Here is a 23,265-nt window from a genome sequence, read left to right on the forward strand (position 1 = left end):
CTCTCATAGTGTACAGGAACATCTGCCATGAGTATGGGCTGGAAGTCCCAAGGTCAAAATGGAAGACACCTCCTAAGGTAGTTGAGAATGACCGAGCTAAGATCCTATGGGACTTCAAGATCCAGACTGACAAACAGGTGATGGCTAACCAACCAGACATCGTGTTGATCGACAAACAGCAGAAGAAGGCAGTAGTGATAGATGTGGCAATCCCAAGCGACAGCAACATCAAGAAGAAAGAACACAAGAAGCTTGAGAAATACCAAGGGCTGAAAGAGGAGCTAGAAAAGATGTGGAAAGTTAGAGCAGCAGTGGTGCCAGTGGTAATTGGAGCACTGGGGGCTGTGACCCCCAAACTGGGAGAGTGGCTACAGCAGATTCCAGGTAAAACATCAGAGGTCTCTGTCCAGAAGAGCGCAGTCCTAGGAACAGCTAAGATACTGCGCAGAACCCTCAAACTCCCAGGCCTCTGGTAGAGGACCCGAGCTTGAGGATGACACATACCACCCCACGAGGGGTAAGAAAACAGTTTATATATATATATATATATATATATATATATATATATATATATATATATATATATATATATATATATATATATATATATATATATATATATATATATATATATTGCATATACTTAGGAGTTAATTCAGACATCAATTAAACATTTTGGGAGCTAGGATGTATCTTAAATATGAACAATCTCTTGAGAACTGGAGTTGGTCTCATCCAGACTGTAAGGTTAGTCCGTAGGCTTTACAGTTAATAACGTCAGTAGAATAAAAATACAAATCAAAGACAAATCAAGCATAGTTACATACATATGTTTAATTTCTGAAGTAGTTACATAGTTACAAGCATATTTTTAATTTCTGAAAAAATATTTTTAATAGATATAATTTAACTAGTTTCATAACAGCTGAACCATTGACAGATAAAGCACCACATTAAACCTATATGTGTACCTGGTGTTTCATCAGTGGACAAAATGAACAGCCCTATATATCTTTAAAAAGATGGAACTCAGTGTTTGACTCAAGAACCTATAAAAGAAAAAAATATGATAAATGATTACAGAATTGTTTCCACTAAAAAAAAAAATAATTCAAAAGCTGAGTAAGTAATTCACTGTTAAAATCTCTCCCATAAGCTGATTATAAACTGTGACATAGTTTTGTGTAACGTCTAGAATGGAGCCTGTTTTTATTTTATTTTTTTATTATTGTCTAATGCAGTTAAAATGCTGAACAAAAGGTGTTCAAACATTCTGAGACCATACAAAAAAATCTCAGAACTTATTTTACGACTCACACTAAAGATTTCCTCCTGCGAACTTTGTGCTTAAAGGGAGCTCTAGTTTTAGCTGCCAGGTGTTTCAGGAGATTGCAAAGGGCTAAATTAAAACACGATAAAAAGGCAAAGATATTTTGAGGGAAAAACAAGTATGTTATGAATAATTTATGTGGTCATAGTAACCTTTAAAGGATTTAATTGTCTATGTTTTCCCAATGCTAAACAAAAATTGGTCTACTTTTGTTTTGTTACTCTGAGGAACAGGATGTCAAACAAAGATTGAGGAAATATGCATCACATAAACTTTCCTCCACTGGCTACACCGATATTGTAACTCTACATCTTCTGTAATCACCATGATTAGAGGAAAATAAAATAAAAGTTGAGGATCGCATGAAGATAAACTCCTTATTATTTAAGACAAAGTGGGAACTTTATCATTTGGGGCAACATTTTTACCAACAGTGTGGAGCATTTAATAAAACTGTATATTGAAGACAATCAGACAAGAACTTATTAAATTGTAGCCACAGCTCTGACATTGGGTCATGACACGGTCTCCTATCATGGTGCTGGTAAAACATACATAGAACATATAGACAGTGTCAGAGAAGGTCATCAGTAAGATTTGGTCTAAACGCACGCAGCATAACTTAGTGTTGCATTTCAGGGAAAATAGGACCATGGATAACAATGAGCACTTAATTTCAAACATTTCGATAAAAATATTGATAACAATAAGTCCCCAAATTAAAGATCAGTCTAAATGAATCCTGGAAGAACAGCAGCTTGGAAACAAAGAAGGATAGTTCCATATTAAAAAAACTTAACCTAAAGCTAAAATTTAATGTCAAAACTGAGGTTTTCCTAAAACAAACGAAACATCAATCTGGCACTGCATCATATTGTAACCAACCTAAATTTCTTTTGGGGAATACATAAAAAACTGATGATAAATTCATCATCATGTTTAGCTTTTTCAAACACAAACACTCCAGAAAGTGAAAATGATTAAATGGCTTCAGGATTTAATAAAACACACAACTTAAACGCTCAAACAATAGAAGTGGGTCTGGCTCGTCTTATTCTGAATAACAGTAGCAAGGAGTGAGTTATGTGAACTAGTGAATAAGGAATTTCAGTTTGAGATTTCTCTGGGGTGAGCTATTTATTTCAGCAGTATATCTAATGACTCTGTAGCCCTTTGAAGAAGATGGAAGTTTGACGGAGTCGCAGTGTTGTGCGCACACTTTTCCCACAGGAGCTGCCTGTGTAGACTGACTTCCCAGCTAGATGCTTCACTGGTTGCTAAGATGAGCAGACGTTTTCATGCAGGTGGGGAGGAAAAAAAAAGAGTTTTGACTGAAGCTGTGTAAGATCTTACTGCAAAGCAGCTGGTAAACAACACATGCTCCTACATGCAGACAAACACTTTTCTGGCTCAACGGACAATCTGCAGTGACACAAACAATTTGATTTAGGCAACAAAGATGATTTCACATTTTATGGGTCAGATGTCTTAAAAATCGACAGGTTCAATCTTAGAAGGTTTGTTCCTGCAATGCTTACATTACAAATATATACCAGCATCACCAAAGGTCAAGTCCATGCTGTATGGAGAATTTGTCAGATATATACAAATATCTTAGCACTAGCCTCCGTTGCCAGGCTGCATTCCATAAAAGGCTCAACACTTAAGTAAAGCAACTGAATCCTATAAGCATCACTGCAGCCATCACTGTTCTCTAAACGAGCAAAAAAGTTTCAAAGGTACGTTCTTATCACTAAAACATTTCACAGAATAGCTCAATTCATCGACTAACCAATTGAGAAATTAGATTCAGTCTGAATGTGTCCTTCATTGCGTCCTTGTAGAGGAAAGATTAAAATCCAATTCTGGTCAAGATTGAATCATCTCTAACACCCTTAAAGCGCCTCACAGTTTTTTGTCATAAGAAAGAGCAGCACATCCATAGTCATGTGAAAGACGAACCTAAGAACTTTAACATTAACAAAAACGGCTTAGGCAGTGAGAGGGTCTGTATTGCAAATAGCAAATACTTTATGGATGTGGTTCGGCCATTTTTCTGTATTTAAATTATTAACTTAAAGACGTCCAACATGCTCACTTACAATCCTTTATATTTTCTTAAGCTAGTTACACAAGAAGGAGTAATTGCTTATTGCAAACAATGAAAAAAATCTCTCTCTCCCTTTCCATAACTTGTATTAAAACCCATTGGGGTAATATAAAAGTCAAAGCAACACTGTGGATACTCTGGTGTTGAGCCATGTCAATGTTATACTGTAAAATACATGAAAAGGAATCTGAAAATTCCTGATATGTTTAGTGTCAGTCAAAACTGTAGGTACAGACATAGTAAACAGTAAATGTCTGAATCAATTTCAGGTTTTATGATTTATTTGGACACTTTGGCAGGCCAAGCAAAAATGGAAAGGATCTAATCAGAGTTCCAATTATTTTATGATAAATAACAAAAAAAATGAATAAAATAGTAAAAAAACAAAATTAAATGCTGGATATTTCTCCCAATGTATTGCTTCCACAAAAACCCCTCAACTTTCTAACAAGGTCAAAATACAGCAGCTGGTGTCCTCACCAGAACAAATATGTTACTCAAAGTCTTGAATTTTGAATTGATGTTCAGAGATGATTTTAAGATGTTATTTTTAGTTAATAGATCGATTAATGGTTTCACACTATGCTGTTTGTCATGACTGGACTTTTTTGTTGTGTTTAAGTTTTCTTTTTAAGTTTTCAGTTATACTTGATGTCATTCTGTGTATTCTAGTTTTATTGGTTTCATTTCCATTTTATGTTATTCTAGTTACTTTTGATTGTATTTGAGTTCTTAGGTATTTCTTGACACAAGAGGTTGTGTCAGTTTTTTTTCCCCAAGCTCCCATCTAGATTCCTCTGTCCACACCTGCTCCCAATCTGCTGATTAGCCTGTTCTTTGTTAAGTCTCCCATTTATACGCCTCATGTTCAGTCACTGCTGGTTTCTCGTTTTTTCCTGGCTCCTCATTTGTATTTTCCTGGATGTCTCCCAGATTTTTGGTGGTCTGTATTTGTTATTTTAGATTTTTGCTTCAGTTGCCACTTTTAGACATGTAACCGACAAGAACTCATCTCTGCCTCCCTCATCTCTGCATTTGGGTCCTCCAAAAGCTACACTGCAAAAAATATAAATCTCAATAAGTTATTTTTTCTTAAAATAAGTGTGTTTTTCCTTGATTTGAGGAGATAAGTAAGACACTTTGCCAATGGAACAAGACAATTTCCTTTTAAAATAAGAAAAAACTATTTTATCGTCTTATTTCAAGTAAATATTATCTAACTATCTTATTTTAAGAGTGAAAATACTAATTCCATTGGCAAATCATCTTATTTACCTGCTCAAATTAAGGCTAAATATACTTAATTTAAGCCATTTTTTACCTATTTCTGGATTGTTTTTGCAGTGTACACATACTCAAATTGTATGATGAAATCGCAGGGTTTAAAAGTTCATAGCTCACAATGTAATGTATGTACACTGTGTGGCCAGATGCTTTGATGTGATCTACCTGCTCACAATGCATGTCTAAAAACCACCCGTCTGACTCAGCGCCGAGAGATGGTGCTGGTCAGACTCGTCAATCTGGAAGAAGAAGAAGAAGAACTCTCTTGTTTGCACATGCGCAGTGTTCGAGGTTCTGGTAAATCGGCTCATAGATGCTCGTAGCTCTGCTTCAGCCGCAGGATTTGTCCAAAAACACCTCACAATGGCTGACTGAATTTCAAACATGTTTGATTTTCTCCTGACCTTACGATTCCAGATTGGGAGGTGGTCGTGGAAGGCTGATAGCCCCTCGTTACCCCCTTTATACATGATGCAGGACGCAAGATATGGCTGAAACTCGGCCCAACTGAAAAAAATGTACGCACCACTGGAAAATTTGCCTGAAGAGGGCAAAACATTTTACAGTGTATGCCCGGCTTTAGATTTGCTATTGACCTCTTTCTTTCCACAGCAAGATTATTGTTAGGGCTACTCTGCTACTTAGCATTTGAAGACTGATCAATGTCAGCTTTTAAAACTCTTTAAAAAATGATTTATATGGGTTGAATTTTAACTATTAATTCTATATATTTTTTTTTATTGCTTAATGCATTTTTTTAAACACTTAAATAAACAATAAATCGATCACAAAATATAATGCACTACAAAACACTTCGCCACTGTTTTGATATAAGAATCATTTTTATCATTATTACTTTGATTTTATTTTATTTGGATTTTTAATCTTGTACGATTCCAAAAGATCTCACTACAAGCATTAACCCTTCCCCATATTAAAGGAAACGCCCAAAAGCAAGTTGCAGGGATTCTATACTGTACATTATTTTTACAGCAACCAACCCATGTCTGCTGTAATTTCAGATGGAAATTTGACCACACTTTATATTAGAAATTCGTTCATTACCTTTTTAGGAAAATCTCATACATTTTCAATAGAATTTAGGTCAGCAATTCACCTTGTACTAACAACTCCTTTATTTAATATTGTAACATTAGGTACTGCCTGAGAACAATGATCCTAAACACATCAAGGGTGTTCTAATCATAAAGACATAAGCTTCTAGAATGGGCTGTCCTAACCTTAATGATATGCACATATATGAGTTTCTAACTCATGAAGCAACTTATCATTATAGTGTTCTATTCTGAGTTTAAAGTATAAACCACATAACTGATGTGACTTAAACATCATTTTAAAGAGGCATGGGACTTGCAGGAATTTATGCTCCGATCAGGATGATATGCTGCCACACTAGGCAATTTAAAAATGAGTGATATCCTGAAAAAAAGATAAGCACTGCACTGCATGATAGAGCTTTCGTTCAAGCATTGATCTGATTCCCTCAATTTCAGAGGGATAAAGCCTAGGTGTAAATTCAACAGGAAGGCTATCTTAACTGCCTCACATGCTCCTGCTCCAGCCTACAGGTGCATCCCTTTGACTCAGCCAATCATTTTCTAAAGACTGTATTTACAGTAAAGCTACATATCAAAGGACGACCTTGCTTCTATTTTAATTTCAACCAACAACACAATAACATAAATGAATTACCACAGAATACATTTTTAAACTTGAGTTTTACTGTTTTCAGCCTTTCAGATTAGTTTTTTAGACAGAAAATAATCCATAAGTGAAAAGAGACAGATGGAAAGAATTCAAAGGACAGACATTTTGTAATAGGGTAGATGGCTGGGATGAAGGTTAAAGTGGCAAACTCTGGGGCAGGTTTGCAAAGAAGAATGTAGTAAAGAGAGGTAGGGAGGTTGATCGAAACGAGACTAAAGGTTCAAGCTGTTTGCGAAGAAAAAAGTTACCAGAACATTAAGTTTGAAAAGAAATGAAAAGGGTAAGAAGGAGGGAGATATAGCAAAGTTGGAATGAGAGAAAAAACAAGAAGACAAACAGGACTTGAAAAACAACAGAAAAGCAAACTATTACACCAGATCCAGAGGTCTGTGATCACAAAGGGATGATTCATTTGTAGGAATTCCTCCACAACAAACGGCTTTATTTTTACAAAGATATTTTGGTACATCAATTAGTTAAACTAATTCCCTCTACCACCTGCTTTGCAATATTAGATGCACCTCTAGGGTAGCAAGACATTTTAGGGGGAAGAGATGTTGATTTAGAAAATAGGAGAAGGATTTGCCTAATTCAAGTGGCTAAGTGTTCTGTAATTTAAGAGTGAGGTCCCAGAGAAAATCAGATAAATTAAGTGTGATCACACCTTTCTCTCTCTGGAATAAGTGGTCTCTATTCCCCATGTTGATGGATTTATCCTATAAATGGGGGCCCATGTATAAGGAGTAGTCTATTGAATGTAAAAGGCTAGGTAGGAGTCAAAGAAAAGAAATGATGATGTTCTTACCTTCATAAGCTGCCTTAAATCCATGAGCGCTTACTGCAAAGTCACTGGTAAGCCTCAAGGAAAAAACCGAGTCAGAACTTGTAACAGGAGGAGGGATGGTGAATCCTGTTAACCTGCAGATAAAAGAAAGGGATCTCAGTTTTAACTATTTTAGTTCAGTCACATTGTAAACATGCTGCCTGTCAATATATCGACGTAACTGTAGTATATGCCTATGCGGTGTTAGAGAATCCAATAAATCACATAACACTCCATAGAGCATTTTACAGAATGAAAAGTTAAATGTTTTCATTTAGAAGAAACCTACATGCTAAGTCAGAACAATTTAAGATCCTTGGGATTATGTAAAATGTCAAATGAATAGTGCTTTGCAGTTTCCATACCTTCTTAACTTAGCCATACAAATGGGAATCCATGTGATAACACAAGACAAACCAAAAATAGAGTTTAATTGTTAAGTGAAAGGAGAAGGATAAAGGATTCAATGTTTTATTCACAAATGATAAACCTCACTCTTAATGCATCACTCCAGTAGTCCTGAAACATGGCAGCGTCAGTATCATGCTCTAAGGAGGCTTTCCTTCAGCAGTTACAGGGAAGCCAGTCAGTGCTGCTGTGAAGATGTTTGGAGATAAATACCAGGTATAGCTTTATCTACAAGTAGGAAATAAAACACCAAATATTCAAACTAAATTATAGCTAAACTACTAAGATCAAAACATAAAAGACAGGACCTACATCCAAAGACACCTTGTAACAAGACTTCAAGACTCATCTGCTTAGACCCACTATATCCAATCTGACTAAATTTAAGTTATTTAGCAAAAAGGACACAGATACATATCTACTCTAAATGATTTACAGTTGTCATTGCTGAAAAGGTGGTTGAAATAAGTATGAGTTGGTTGGTTTCAAATGCAGGAAACAATTCTCACATTTTTGTGAGCAAATGTATTTCTTGCCTTTAAAAAATATGAATAGCAACATGTTTGAAAGCTTGAAAAGCAAAGCCCATGTATCCTATTAGCTACTTCAAAAACCAACAATCTACATATAACTAATAAGCTATCCTAAAAGAAAAATCTACAAACACTGTTGGATCTAATAACAAACAAAAAGTAACAGAGAAAGAGTGTACTCATCAATAATAGATTAGGTTACTATTCTATCAAAACCCAAGTGGGATCCCTCCCTATTGTAGAAGGTACTTCGGAGCTCACAGCTACATTGTAACAGGCTGATTCATTGCTGCATTTCAAATTAGGTGCAGATCCAAACAAATCCATTTACTTTCATGACGTCGTAAAAGAGATGTGTAGCTGACCATTCCTCAGCAGCAGTTGGCGATGTTCTATCGACCTTTCACTGCAGTGAGCCAGGAAGCAGGACATCAACTAAAACCTCTGTGCAGTAGTTGCCTCACGCTCCTGTTACTTCTTCTTGGTAGTTTTGAAGCCATTTAAAACTGAATCTCGACTTGACAGTAAGCCAGGTAAATAATGTGTGCGGCTGGCCAAACTTTGAAAAAAGGAACCCTTGCAGTGACAGCAGAGGGGCGAGGGCTGTATTTACAGCTTCAATAGAGTTTCCAATTATAGTACTGTGAACTGTGCAGTAAATAATTACCCTTTTTTGCAGGTACTTACAGCATGTCCAGAAACCATCGGCAGTAACAGGGATGCAATTTTAAAGGCAGGAAATATAACTTAAGTGTGACCTTGTAAGACGCATTATTACTCAAAAGACCATTGTACTCAGTTTAAAAGGAGCATTGGTTTAAATTAAAAATGAAAGCAAGCAGGTGGTCTACGAGACAAGTCCTTGTTGTTACTTGTTAAACAATAAACCACAGAGAAGGAGAGTAGGACACAATTTCTTCTGGTCACTTTTTATCCTTCTTGACAATGTTTTGGAAGATTCACAGCTGCTTAAAGGTATAGAGGATGATCTTTTATTTCCAGGTGCATCATCTAAATAAGTGGTCCTCCTCATTGTCAATCATTCTGGTGATATGTTTATGTAAGACCGACTATGTGTTCGCCCTGTTAGCTCTCTTTTTCTGTGCATGGTGAGCTACGGTTTCAGCCAGTCATTGAAGCTCACCTTTCTTTTTCTTTTCTGAAAATTGCAGAGAGTCGTAAGAGAAAAAGTCTCTACGAAGTGTGTGAGAAGAAAAGAAAGGCCTCAGAAGAAGCAGATATAACCCAGAATGCTTTGCGTGGAAAGCATTCTGAGATTTACTGTCTCAGCGGCGCACTGTCGCCATAGGCTGTCGCTACCCGACAGCGCCAACTAATAACAAAGATGGTGCAGGCACCGTAGGGAGGAGGAATTACGTGACCAACGGAGCAAAAAGCAGTGATCATCTGTCCGAAAGGTCAGTTAACTGAGTTTGCTATAAAGTCTACTATATTGTCCCTGCTGTAAGCTACACAGTACGCTTGTATGAGCTTTGACAACCACATATTTTGTACAGGGTCTACATTAGCAGAAATGGGCTTGTGCAAGCTCTTGCACACATATTTTATTTTTTTTTTTAAGTGGAGAGGGAGAGTCTTTTAAAAAATCCTCCATGATACCTTTAACAATTCTAGAGTTACTGTAGCATTTACAATATAAAGGAAAAGGTATGTTACTCTACTTTAAGTGCTATTAGAGGGAGAGGGGGTATGATAAGTAAGTTTTACCTCTTCATACCCCTTTTATGAGAATTTTCATTAATCCATTCAGTTCCCTGCTGTCTATACCGACAGGTTTATTTGATGGATGGTTTTGCTTCTATTCATGTGAATTTAGTTAGTTTGGAAATTGGTTTTTGATTTGATGTTAACCAGTCTATTTTGTGTGCATTTGGTTGATTCATTTATTGTTGTTTGTCAAAATTGTCTGAAATAAATTACTTTTTATTCAGTCATCATTCATTTCGCAAATTTATCTCCATAATTACAATTTCTGCAGTTTGATGGTTAATAGAAACGTGCTTAGGGTCAGCTATAAAATAAAAATCCATATCAGCCAAAATAGAATTAGTAGGTGTGGCTTTTTAAAAATTAATTATTGGCCAATAAACTGCACTTGATTAATTCCTGGTTAGAACCTATTATTAATTAAAAGCTTAAGCATTGTAATCTTACTCCCCACATTCCTTTAGGAATTTGAACTCCATAGAAAAACATTAAATAAAGTCAGAAGCCAACATATAAGTTTGCTGTGACCTTGGTTCAGAACTAAAAAATGATGAAAGGCTTGTCATGTACCAGAGAGCCGTCAGCCGGTCTTTAGGAACAACCTAATGGTATATCTGCAGGGGGTAAAAGAGTAGGAGGAATCCACAGTACTTTTCCAAGTTTAAGTAATGTGTTTTCAAAGAAATAACAGACTGATGTCGAGCTTGGAAGTTTTTAAAATAACCCCCTTTCCAAAAGTTTGAAGAGGGGACCATTGGGGGGGTACTAATTACTGTCTGAGAAAAACAGAACAGAACAATCAGTGGCTGTAGAGAGCATGCTCACATTGCTGTCCATGATCCAAACCAGCCTGAGCACAGTGGAGACAGGAGACAAAAAAGGCCCCACCTGCAATAGGTAAAATACAGGGATATACCTATGCCCAACTAATGAGCTTGTAATTAAAATCTAAAAGTAGCTCTCTATTTATTATCTATGCAGGACTGAAAGTAAGGCTAAAAATGTGTAGGAGAGGAAAAAGGTTTGCTGCTATGGCAACATGAGATGCGGAACAGGAAGTACAGGGTAGAAAAGATGCAGTGTGACAGCAACATACAGTAAATTAACAAATATCAACCAATATTACCAAGATCAGAGCTCTTCAGGATCCAAAATCTAAACAGTCCCAGAAAGGAAGGATAAATCTTTCCGCTAGGAGTTAATAGGTAAGAACAAAATAAGGATTAAAAAAAATAAAGCTGGTCAATCTAAAACATAATACAGGAAGTAAAGAAAATATATTAAAGTCCAAACATACATTTTAGGCTTGTTAATAAACATATAAAACAAATGTTTAGAAAAAAATCCTACAAAAGTTTGTTTATGCAATCAAGAACTTGTAAATTTCCTGAAACACACTGAAATTTAAAACATACTGAGATTTTTCTAATGCCTAATCCAATTGGTTTGGATTTGTCATATACCTTGTCCAGTCCTGTGATCTGTGTTTCTTACAAAACAAAAAATATCTCTGTGATGTCATCCTAACTTCAGCCTGTTGCTTTGGCAACAAGAGCATGAGGTGAATAAATGGAAAATGTCATAAACAGTTAAACACCTATCGGCCGGCTGTCTTTTCTAACCTAAGATAATTGGATCTTGACATCATCCACAAGTTTACACTACACCTTGGTGTAAGATACAAAAGGTATAACCAAATCAGAGCCTTATCTGAACCTAGAGGAGGTCAAATTAAACAGCAAATGCTTTTTTCCACTGTCAAATAAAGAAAGTAGTACATTAGTTTAAGGGAGCTGGATAATCTTGTGACATAATTGTTGTTACAGGTTTGTTTAAATGCTTGAAATTAGGATTTATTGACCACTTACTCAGATGCTCTTTTTCATCCTTTGGAGTTAAAATGTTACTACAAATCTTAAAATAAATGTACAACCAGAAGTACACATCCACTGCCCCATAACGTACAAGCTATATTTGTCACTGGTTGTCTTTATTTTGAAAGAAAGAAAAGCTCGAACTGCGTTGTGAGCCTCAATCCTAAACCAGAAATTCTTAAAATCTTTTAAAAAAATTATAAAATCAATGTGCTCCTAATATAAGCATTTAATGAATATCCATTCATCTTCAGCTGTTTCTCTTCTGTCAGGGTGACAGGGGGCTGGTGGATACACCCTGGACAGGTCACCAGTCCAATGCAGAGCAGATAAATACCACCAGGTACAAAAACACACTGATTTAGAGACGCTAGTCAACCAAGAGAAGAAACCAGAATACCTGAAGAGAACAGATGCATGAACAGGGAAAACATGCAAACCCCATGCAGTAAGACTTCAGTTCCGGGAATTGAAACTCGGACCTTCTTGTTTCAATTGGTGCAACAAAGTGTGTCAATGTCCAGCCCCCAATTGTCACAATATTCAGTTAATGAATATGCAAAACAGAAATTATCCTTTGTTTCCAGTTATGGATTAAATGACTTAAAGGTATAGTGGAGTGTGTTCTTTTTTCGGGTGGATCTTTAAAATAAGTGTTCCTCCTAATTATAAAGCATTCTGGTGATGTATACGTAAGGCCATCCTACGTGCTCATCCCCATTTTCCCTTACAGGTGGTGAGTCTGACATAGGGGAAATATTGCAAATCTACTTTTGGAAAGTAACCTTTTATGAGTGAGCAGCAGAGGCAGTGAAACAGCAACTTTTAAACAGAGCATGCATGAGGAGAAATGGGCTCATGCATCCTATCGCACGCGTTTAATAGGCATTCCCTCTCTGGAGCGGGTACAGCATGTCCAGAAGTGGAGGATTTTTGAAATTTGGCTAAAATATTCCACTATATCTTCAAATTATCCCATTTATCAGTGAAAAACTCTTTGAAAATAGAAGTGTTGAATTAATCTGGGAAAATGTGTTTCAATAGTCTAGTGATATTTTTGACAGTTCAATATTTAAGGTCCTGTAAAAAAAAGCAGCGTTAGAATCTGTTTGTCAGTTGTTATTTATTTGATACTTTTTCCAAAGACCAGATGATTGTACTGTAATTGTATATTTCCAGGATCCAAAGAAAGACGGCATTGGAAACATGACAGGTTTCAATTCAAACTAGATGTAAAAAATAAAATTATCAATGCTGGTAACTCTAGGTATCACTGAAAAATTGGAATAATATGAGACTGGTCTCAACGAGTAGAAGATGTAAAAATTGCTGGAAAAATCTTATTCTCACAATCACTTTTTGAACTTGTAAAGGTGTAGAAATCTAACATTATCAGCAGTGGCACAATTTTACAGTTAGATTTCAGAAAAGGCTTCTTTCCTGGAGTTACATATGAAATGACAAGCCACCAAGATTTTTCTAGGAACCTTCAAAAGAAAGAGCTTTTCTGACCGAGAGGCAATACATTTTTCAACATACAAGAAAAAAACTGCAGTCCTTCACACAATAAGAAAGGTTAAACATAAGAAACATTCCACTGTGTGTTACTGTAGATCTGCATCTTATTAGCTTAAAATTATTGGTATGTTCAACCAGTAGAATTCGATTTAAATATAAAATGAGCCAGATCATTTGATCCTTCCAGGAAAGTAGTAACACTTTTTTCTTTGACATGTGATAAAAGCAGGTGCATTAGAAGTCATACAAGGTCACAATCGCATGCCTTGAGTTAAAAGCCTTTTATGGTTATGATAAAAAGCCGCCAAATGCTCAAAACTGTGAGGTGGCAGAAAAGGCTTCAGTTTTCAAAGTCAAGAAATGTAATTTTCTCAATAAACTTGAAAGGTAAAATTGTACTTATGACAAAATCATGCAAAAATGAAAATGAATCAGCCTCATGAATAGAATTTCACAGCACTACCACTGTGACTTGGAGAGAGAGAGGGAGAGAGAGAGAGACCAGGTGTTATGCATCTGTATTGGTGTCCAAATCCACCAGAAATGTCAATCCGGGTTCAGAGACAACAGCTGCCTGAGCAACTACAGCGTCCCCTGTTTATGAATCACAGCAACAACAGTGGCAAAAGAATGAGTTTATGTGTCTGGGAACAGAGGGCCAATAATTGGCTGGACAGATGCAGCCTTTGCTTCCACCTGAACACACTACATCAGCCCTGAAGGCAGCTGTCAGACATTCCCGCCACCTGATTAGTGTGTCAGGGAAGGAGTTTGCCATAGAGGAACAGAAGAGGGAGACGGAAATGATGTAGCTCAATTTGTCTAACTCAGAGTCTGTCTTTCTCCATATGTCTCTTGCTCAATGTTGTATTAGCTCTGTAACTCTAAAGCTCATTGTTTGTTTTTCATTTCACGGCATCATTTATTATCTGTGAGTTTTACTTTTTATATTCCTTTTGTTTATGGCTCCTTTAGGCTTATTCCTTTGAACTTTTGAATTTCACCAAACTCAATGCTGTCATCTCTGAGCTTCAGAGCAGATAAAAGGGAGAAGAAACAGACTAGGTGGCCTCACCAAGTAATCAGCTTAATGAGACTGGTTTCCTTTGGTTTATAGTTTCAATCAGTTGAAGAAAGCTAATCTGTTATTAAATGAAATAGTAAACTAACAGCTTCAACCTAAGAATAAAATAAGAAATATCAAAACTAACATGGGAAAATATATAGACCTTACAATATGCCAGCATTATTTCCCCTTATTGTAGCATTATTATTGTTCTAATGCATATATCCTTTTTATTTCAGTTTCCTTTTAAAGTGCTTAATACGTCCCTGCATTGTCTAAATATATTCTAAATAATTTTTTTTTTAAATCAGATATTGAAAACTGCTCACCATTCCACACCAAAAGATCATAAAACATTGAAAATATATTATATATATTAAAAAAACCATGGCAAGAGTTCTGAACAAGATGACTGTTCTGACGGCATGATCAGTTTTTGGGGGCGATAGTGGCGTCGTGGCATGTAGGAGTTTGCCCTGAAACCAAAGGGTTGATGGTTCAAGCTCCTGATCTGGCTTTCATTGTTTTTGTGTCCTTGAGCAAGACACTTTACTGGCATTGTCTACTGATGGTGGTCAGAAGGCCCAGTGGCGCCACTGTATGGAAGCCTCTCTTCTGTCAGTGAGCCCCAGGGCAGCTGTGGCTACAATGTAGCTTGCCACCATAAGTGTGTGAATGGATGAATGACTGAATGTAGTGTAAAGCGCTTTGGTCAAGTATCCTGACTTGAAAAAATGCTTTGTAAGTACAGGCCATTCACCATTTTCCGACTTATGATGTAGCCTTTTCATTGTCTGGCCACCCTCAGTCAAAAATCCTTATCTATGTTTGCCAATCAGCATTGAGCCTCCTACTACACCATCCACCCCTGATCCATAGACACTCCAAGACTTTTAACCTCTCTTGAAGTGACGTATTTTGGCTTGTTATCCCATCAGGGCTCTACTTTCTTGCTGCTTACCTCAATAGACCAACCTCAAACTTCACATTTCACATAGAGGCTGACAGGCAGAGTCCAGAGCAGAAGAGCGGATTAAACAGCTGATAAATGCAGAACATGATATCAGGCGCAATTTAGCACATATTTAATGTGCCTTAAAGCCTAAAGTTATTAAGTTTCACAATGCATATTTACCAATAATCTTACTTAATTTACAGCAGAGGTTTGGCCTTCCTATATTTAATAGAGAAATTGCCTCTGATATATATATATATATATATATATATATATATATATATATATATATATATATATATATATATATATATATATATATATATAAAATAAAACATTGCATCTTTACAAGAACCTTGAAAAATTGGAGGATAACAATGCAAAATACAGTTGCCTAAGTGCTACAATATTTTCTTTCCCTACATTTTCTATTATATCCATGATGTCAGTCTGGTTCATGCATCTATGTACTGTAAGAACACCAATGAAAGAATCAACTGTTACCAAACAGTTGCATGATAATAAGAACTGGCTGCCAAATTACAATGGAAAAGCAAAATGTTTATATAAACATATGACTCTATACAAGCCAGTCTTTGAAACAGAAAAAAAGAGTGCAAAGGCTACAATAATGAGAACATAGTCACAGTAAGGAAGCAGTAAAATAAAAGACATCATTACCCAAACTGTTTCCACTTCACTATCCTGTGCAGATAATTTCTACAGAATAATGAGCGATTTAACCAGACATTCTCAGGCATGAAGGATTTCACAAAAGGTAGACACATTACAATGTCAGATGGATGGGTGGGGGGGGCATCTCTGAGCAAACAGAATACACACATCAATGGGTAAACAGCCCATCCAGGTCCACCATGGTGATGTTCATTTTATAAACGGATTCATCATTTTTGTTTTCCGATCAGGGCAGGAAAAACAGCTTAAACAAGGCTCTTTTTCTCAACTATTTATTATACAGTTTATCTGAAAAATACCAAAAACACCAAATATCAACGACTATGGGTTTGAAAGAAATGGAAAGAAAAAGAAAGGATTTTACTGTAGATGCCAAATAAATTATTTGCTAATCATGGCTGATTTTAGTTTTTATTAAAAAAATTTGATGTCAGCTAAAATGCCTCTTTCAGTGAATGTTTTAAGCATCCTTTGCTATACTTTGGACAAATTGCAGTGGTTTCATATTCGTTCTAATAAATGTCTTGTCTGATCTGTGTATTTTTTTAAGAGTCAGCATTTGTGAGTATTCAGTAAATTCCCAACAGTCATTTGTGATGACTGATTAATATTTTGAAACTGTGTTGCAAACGTGAGTAAAATGTTTAGATTAAAATTAACTGGCCTTGAAGTCTGGACTGTTTGTGAATGGAGTCAAAAACAACTAGCAATTCAGTTGATAATAGCGGCCCTAAGTTCAACTTTAGGACCTGCTTTCACGAGTTAGCTGGTTCACAACTCATAAGCCACCTTTAAGAAAAACACATTTTTTTTATTTATATCTTGTAGTAACAAATATTACAATAAACTAATAAATTACAATCCATCAGAAATCTGTTTTATTGTCTTTCCTCCTTATCAATTTGTTTCAGTTATTTTTTTAGTTTGCTTTTTTACCAAGACTTTCTACATCAATGTGATATTGACAAAAAAAATCCAACAAAAACAATTTTTTTCAAGGAATAATTTAACATCTATTGTTTTTGTAAAGCTACATAAAATCCCAAATCAGTTTTCAAAAATCAACATGTTCATAGGAGAAATAAAACAACGCCACAACATTCAAATCAGTCAACCACAAACAAACGTTAAATTGGAAGGCAACCGGAATTTCTTTCAGTTTGTTGAGGACATTTCAGCATCTATCAAGATGTCTTTGTCAATTCTGTTTCTTGCACCAGAGCAAACTCCAGTTGGAGTACTGATGCAGCATGCTCATATTCCAAGTCAGAAAGAAATCAATTAGTTATCCTATGTTCTTCTGGATTGTTGGCACCTTTTGTTGTGCATGGATTATGTCATTGGTCTTTTAAATCATAACGGGACGGCTTATATAACTTCTTGGAAATGAGCTCCTCCACTTTTTCAGTCTTCAAAAAAACTGCTTGTGGTTGCCATGACCCGGATGACTGAGCATGTCCATAGGCATTCTAATCAGTCTTCAAAGAACATCAAGTTCTTACATTTCATCTGTAACACAGGTGCAGAGCTAGAAGGGGGGCAGGCGTGTCCATGGCCACCTTTAGCCAATCATAGATCATCCCTGGTCGCTCCTACCTTTTACATTAACCATACACTTAGAACAGAAATGCAGAATCTAATCAATGTACTAACATTAAATGTGTCAAATATAGAATTCATGGTATTTTTTTTTCAGGACTAGTGTTTGCGTTGCTAGAAGTGGCGACAAAACTTTGCATTGAAAAAACGTTGTTTAATAAGCACGTCATAAAGACTGATATGTGGGAAAGCCAACTTATATGATCCTTCTAGAACTTGAAGCTGACAGCATGGATGTATAAATGTTTGCATATATTTATTAGGAAGGGCTTCAGAAAAATCAAGTCAGAGAGATTTTGTGCTTCAAGCTTAACTTTCTGTCACATAGCTATCTGGCTCAATCTGAGCCAGGTCCTCTCCATTTAAATCACATCAGTAACGACATTTTCTGAAAATGGAGCCTAGGCGGAAGTTCAACTGAATAAACTGAGTATTCGCCTTCATTCGCCTATGACCCAGCCCATCAGCTTTGAACGCCTCCACGAAAGCCAATCAGCATCCAAAGTTGTTCTTAAAAGGCCTCCGGTCCGCAACTCGTCTTCTACCTAGTGTGCAGGCGGTGGTTGTCCCGTGTGACTTCATTCAGATGACCCCGTTTCAACCCACCTCCAGCAGCTAAAACTTCATCAGTTTCATTCCTTCTGACTCCCCAGTCCGGGAGAAGACTGCCATGTTGAGCCTGGTTCTGCCAGAGGTTTCTTCCCAATGGGGAGTTTATCATCTCCACTGTCGCTTCATGCTTGCTCATCATGAACAGGTTCTCTAAACCTGTGTTATCCATACTGGACTTCCATCTTCCAGCTCTCTTTACTCCTGTTCATGCATATCTATCAGAATTCAGCGCTATGTTTCCTGCCAAAGTCTGAGCGCCAAAGACAAAGTAATTGTACCAATAATTTTTTTCTAATTGTCTTTTCTCTCGGTTTCAGATTGAAATGGCATTTGCAGCATATTAAGACAAGGTACACTGCTGCCCCTTACATTTTAGTGGTGCATATTAAACACAAAAAAATAAAGGCTTCTTTTAAGCATGTGGATTGTTTAAACTTACTTGCTACTGCAAAAATGTGCCTGCATTTAGCCAGTGACATCTGCCTTTGACCATCCCTGTTAGTGATGATATAGAGACAGTCCCTTCAGTCCCGCATTTCATTTCACACCACTTCAGTTTCATTTAAATGTATGAGAAATGTTTCATTTGACACAAAACCATTTCATAGTTCTTTAGTAGGTCTTTAGTAGTCTCCCCTGCATTCATAATTGGTAAATAGAGTCTTTTTGTGTGTATGTTTACCATAGCCTAATACACTAGGTATTCCAAGGTGCTCTACTCCAAAATTTTGAATTTAATTTAATTTGAAGAATAAAGTCATAGTCAAAGAAAGCCATAAGAAAATCAATGGACTTATATATCGGCCCATATAGGAAACATTGCAAACACATAGAGGAAGTTGGAAAAATAAACAGTATGCAATTAAATGTTTGGGTTGGATATCATTTAGGGATTCCTTTTGGTAGAAAATAAGGAAGGTTATCACCTCTTGTGAGCTGGATAAAATAAAATCCTGACAGTTATACAAAAGGGCAGGAAGAGCTATACTGAGCGAACCATCTGTGTGAAGACATTTTGAAAGCTTCCTGGATGGGAAATGAAACATCTTCAAACTTGGAAACAAAGTCTAGTAGATTGTTTTTAATTTTCTTTTTTTTGTTGGAATGACTATGATCTGGATGACTGAGAATCTTAACCAGAGTGTGGAGCGTAAAGCACAGACTCTGAGCTTATGCTTTCTGCACAAGCATAGCTGGAAGAGCAGAGTTTGTCAGAGCTGATCATTCTGAAAAAAAGGAAGCTTATTAAGACATATGTGGTTAAAAAGTTGGCTGTGTGCTGACAAAACAACTTCGGAATTTGGGGTACATTAAGACACATGTTCAACCTACCCAGTGTCAAAATGATTCCTGGCATAACAATGGAGTGGCCAAGCAGCTGCTGTTTTATCACCACCCTATTTTGAAATCCAAAAGCCTTCTGTTTTTATATAGCACTCTTTCTCCCTTTCCTCCTTGTTCACACACATGCGCATAGACACAGCACATTTAAAGATAAAGAGAAGGGCACATTCATACTATTGGTGTAGAGGTCCATTTAGACCCCAGGTACTTTGTTTTATGAAGTAACATCAGCTAACAATGCAGATTAAGGTTATCACAGGCTTTTGTTATCTTTAAAGGAAGTAGCCAGGAGGTGGTTCTGGTTCCTTTCTTATTCTGCATTAACCTGCTGCTGCAAGGAAGACCCAAGTAAGGATCTGCATGAAGCCGGCCCTGTTATTTTCACTGACTTTTGTGTGGAGTAGGGGGAAGCTCATGCAGGTGGAGAGAACATGACTCTTTCGACTTTACTTAAACCAATACAGAGTTGTTGTTTTCAACTCAACCCAGACTGCAAACAATTACATCTCCATCTCTCCCTCCATCTTCCACTGAGCATTCTCTGCAGGATGCTCCCGGAAGTTGTTAGCAGAAACCATTAACAATGGCGGCACCCAATGTTCTCACTGGGAAATTGTCTATAAATGTTTTGAGGAAGGGAAAACATGTTTGTCCCAGTCTTAATTTATTATCTATTGCATTTTTTCATACTTAAGTGTTATGGAATATCAAACAAATTTAAATGCTCATCCAAAACAATGCAAGATCTATGGGCAACAAGTCTGTCAGAGGGCTACATGTTTTAAATTAAAGTTTTTATCATTAAGAGAAATAAAACACCGGTGATCCCCACTAAAACCAATTCAATCCACTCAACTACTGTATTAAACCAGTAAGAAAATAAATGTCATTGTAACTCTTAACATTTGCGTTTAAGTATGTTTTTGCAGATATTATTAATGGCATCTATAATCAGGAAAGTTCTCCTGTAGTGGTCTGTTTTGTTCTGGAAAAGGCTTTGAGAGGACACTCTGTTGTTGTTCAACAGTGTTCTGAAGAGGATGCTAAAGGGGTTTCCCCAATGCTCTCCAATTTATTAAGAATTTTTCTTTGTAAAATCATTTTCAGTGGTTCCAGAGGAGTTCCCAGAACAGAACTGGCCTTTGTTATTAGCTTCTCATTACTCTTTTTGTCATTGGATCTGATGCCACTAGCCCAACAAGCGATGGCACAAGTTCACGCTCTTCACAACAGAATCTGAGAAGGTATGCAGCATCTCGCTACAAATACTAAAGGTGCTACTGTATACTTCCTCAGTGAGTACAGTCTGTTCTGTTTCTTCTTGTGGATGACTTACAGTTAATAGATTAAGTTGCAGTTTACTAGTGCTGTACATAACTCCAAATTTATCTATAAAGCACTTTCATCACCCAACAGGACCAAAGTGCTATACACAGCAAGAAAATACAAATAATCAATCATAGAAACAATAAATAAAGTGGTGTATAAAATAAGTGATAAAATAATAAGCAATAATAAAATAATAAAAGAAACACAGTTAAAATAAAAACTATATTACTAAATCTTTTAACCTGAGTATTTAATCCTTAGGGTTAGGGTTTATTCTTTCCATCTCAAATAAAAAGACAATATAAATATCTTGCTTGGAAATTAGTAAGGAATCAAAATAAATACAAAATAAAATTGTATTATAAACCTGCACCTATAAAATTGGAGTTCCTCTGAGTAACTCCCTTATAATCAGATTTAAATTTGATGAACTGGGAAAAAAGTACAGAACAAAAATTGTAGTTATACTGAATTCATTAATTTCATTTTTTTTTTATCAAGAAACCTGAGCTTGATTTGATGAGCTCCGATAGCTCAGTGTTTTAAAACAGCTGATACCAGGCTGTTCTCTACATACAGTCTGTTCTTCTGCCTCGTTTTGGTGAACTCAAACAAATAGGGAAAAACATATAGGAACAAGAACGTTTGGTTGATAAAGGTATGTTAAATTTTTTATTTGGGTCCTTAGAAAGTAAAACCTATCCAGCCCTGTTTTATTTTAATACCTAAGAAATCAAATATTTTAATGCACTCCCAGACCACTAGGGGTACGCATACCCCCGGTTGGGAATCGCTGCTTGAGATCATTGTCCTGCTTCAGAACCGAATTTAGTTTCTGCTCGATTTCTTAAACAGTTGCTGGACATTCTGTTGAAGGATTTGTCAGTAGACAGCAGAACTCATGTGTCAGTTTATGACAGCAAGTTTTTATTCTGAAGTAGCAAAACAGCCCGAGACCATCACACTACAACCATCCAGACTAAAGCTTATTTGGGTGAATATGAAAAGCTTCTTGGTCAGATATGGGGTCCTATCCAGATGAAGTGGCTCCAAAACTAACACCAATTGAAACTTGTTAGCAGAGTGGATACGTTTGAAGGTGCACCATGGTGTCCCCTTCAGGATACCTCTAACCACACCACTGGCTACACTGCATGTTAAGGATTGGCCCATATTCATATTGCAAACAATAAAATGCTTAAACAACTACAACAGCTGCCTTTAGAATTTCAGTTCTGTTTTAGAATCTATGTTTCAGAAACTATTGAATTTTCTTTACTTGTGTGGCAGCGTTAGCACACCATCCACTGAAATAGCAATAAATGGTGTCCTAGTGCAGCTCCAATTACTGGGAGGAACACTATATATCTCTGGTTCTCTCAGTAGGTAACCGCTAGATTCATGAAAGCCATTTATGTGAGTAGACCATCCAGCATTCCTTGTTTTGAAATCCTGATACTGAAATCTCTCCCTTCCTGTCTTGCCCTTGTTGGATACCATTGTTAGCTTCGGGCCTCTGGACACTGACCTCCTGCCCTGTCTCTTGACCCACTTTTTCTTTTTTGCCTCTGTCCCTCTGGAAACCTCTACCTGCTTAGTGCGCCTCGTGTTACCAACTCTCTCGTCTCAATCCCAGATCCCTCTTGTCCAGCGCTTCTGCAAACCTCTGCCGTGTGGATTGCTTCCTACAGGGCAGAGGTTTACCTACAAACTGACTACAACTTTCCTTTAGCTTGTGTAGCACCATCAGGATTTGGATCAGTGAAACAGTGATCTGATTCATCGAAATGGATCTGCTGGGATCTATCTTAAAAGCCAGTGGAATCTGCCGGCATCTGAGAGGGTTACTGGCTTTCCTTTATTGCATGGTCAACATCACTGAGTTGTTCTCTGGCACTAACCGGCCCTCCTCCCCATAGTGATTCCAGTTCCAAGCAGTTCCTGTTCCAGTAACACCAGTTTAGTTATTAATAAACAGTTTTGTTATGTGTATTCCTTTGTGTCAGTTAAATTATCAGGTCTCCAGATTTTGTCCAGCCATTACAGGTTCATTATTTTATTTATTTATTTATTTTGCTGTATCATTAGACAAAAGCACACAATTTCCTAAAGACAAATACCCAAAGTCACCATGACAATGCAATGACCCAAAAATCCCACAGCACCAAATGTCAGGCTTTTATACAAACCTAGAAAGCACACTGAGTAAACAGTTGTTTGCCTATCCAGTAACCAAAGGAAAGAGAGCAATTTTTCAGTGTTTGATGTTCACATTTTCCCCCACCTTTGTCTCCTCCTGTGAGATATTAGAACAAAGGGTGGTTGCAA

General features: G+C 36.7%; 1 protein-coding gene across 3 annotated transcripts in view; it reads right to left on the reverse strand.

Moving 5' to 3' along the window:
* LOC119777104 (CUB and sushi domain-containing protein 3-like) overlaps window positions 1–23,265 on the reverse strand; it is a 319,759-nt gene that overhangs the window by 255,006 nt on the left and 41,488 nt on the right. For all 3 annotated transcript variants that reach the window (XM_038275900.1, XM_038275898.1, XM_038275899.1), the window contains exon 3: window positions 7,258–7,370. In XM_038275900.1, coding sequence (XP_038131828.1) covers window positions 7,258–7,370 — 113 coding nt within the window. The remainder of the gene's footprint in view (window positions 1–7,257; window positions 7,371–23,265) is intronic.

Source organism: Cyprinodon tularosa, unplaced genomic scaffold, assembly GCF_016077235.1.
Source record: "Cyprinodon tularosa strain WSP-4 unplaced genomic scaffold, ASM1607723v1 ctg98, whole genome shotgun sequence".
Lineage (NCBI taxonomy): Eukaryota > Metazoa > Chordata > Actinopteri > Cyprinodontiformes > Cyprinodontidae > Cyprinodon > Cyprinodon tularosa.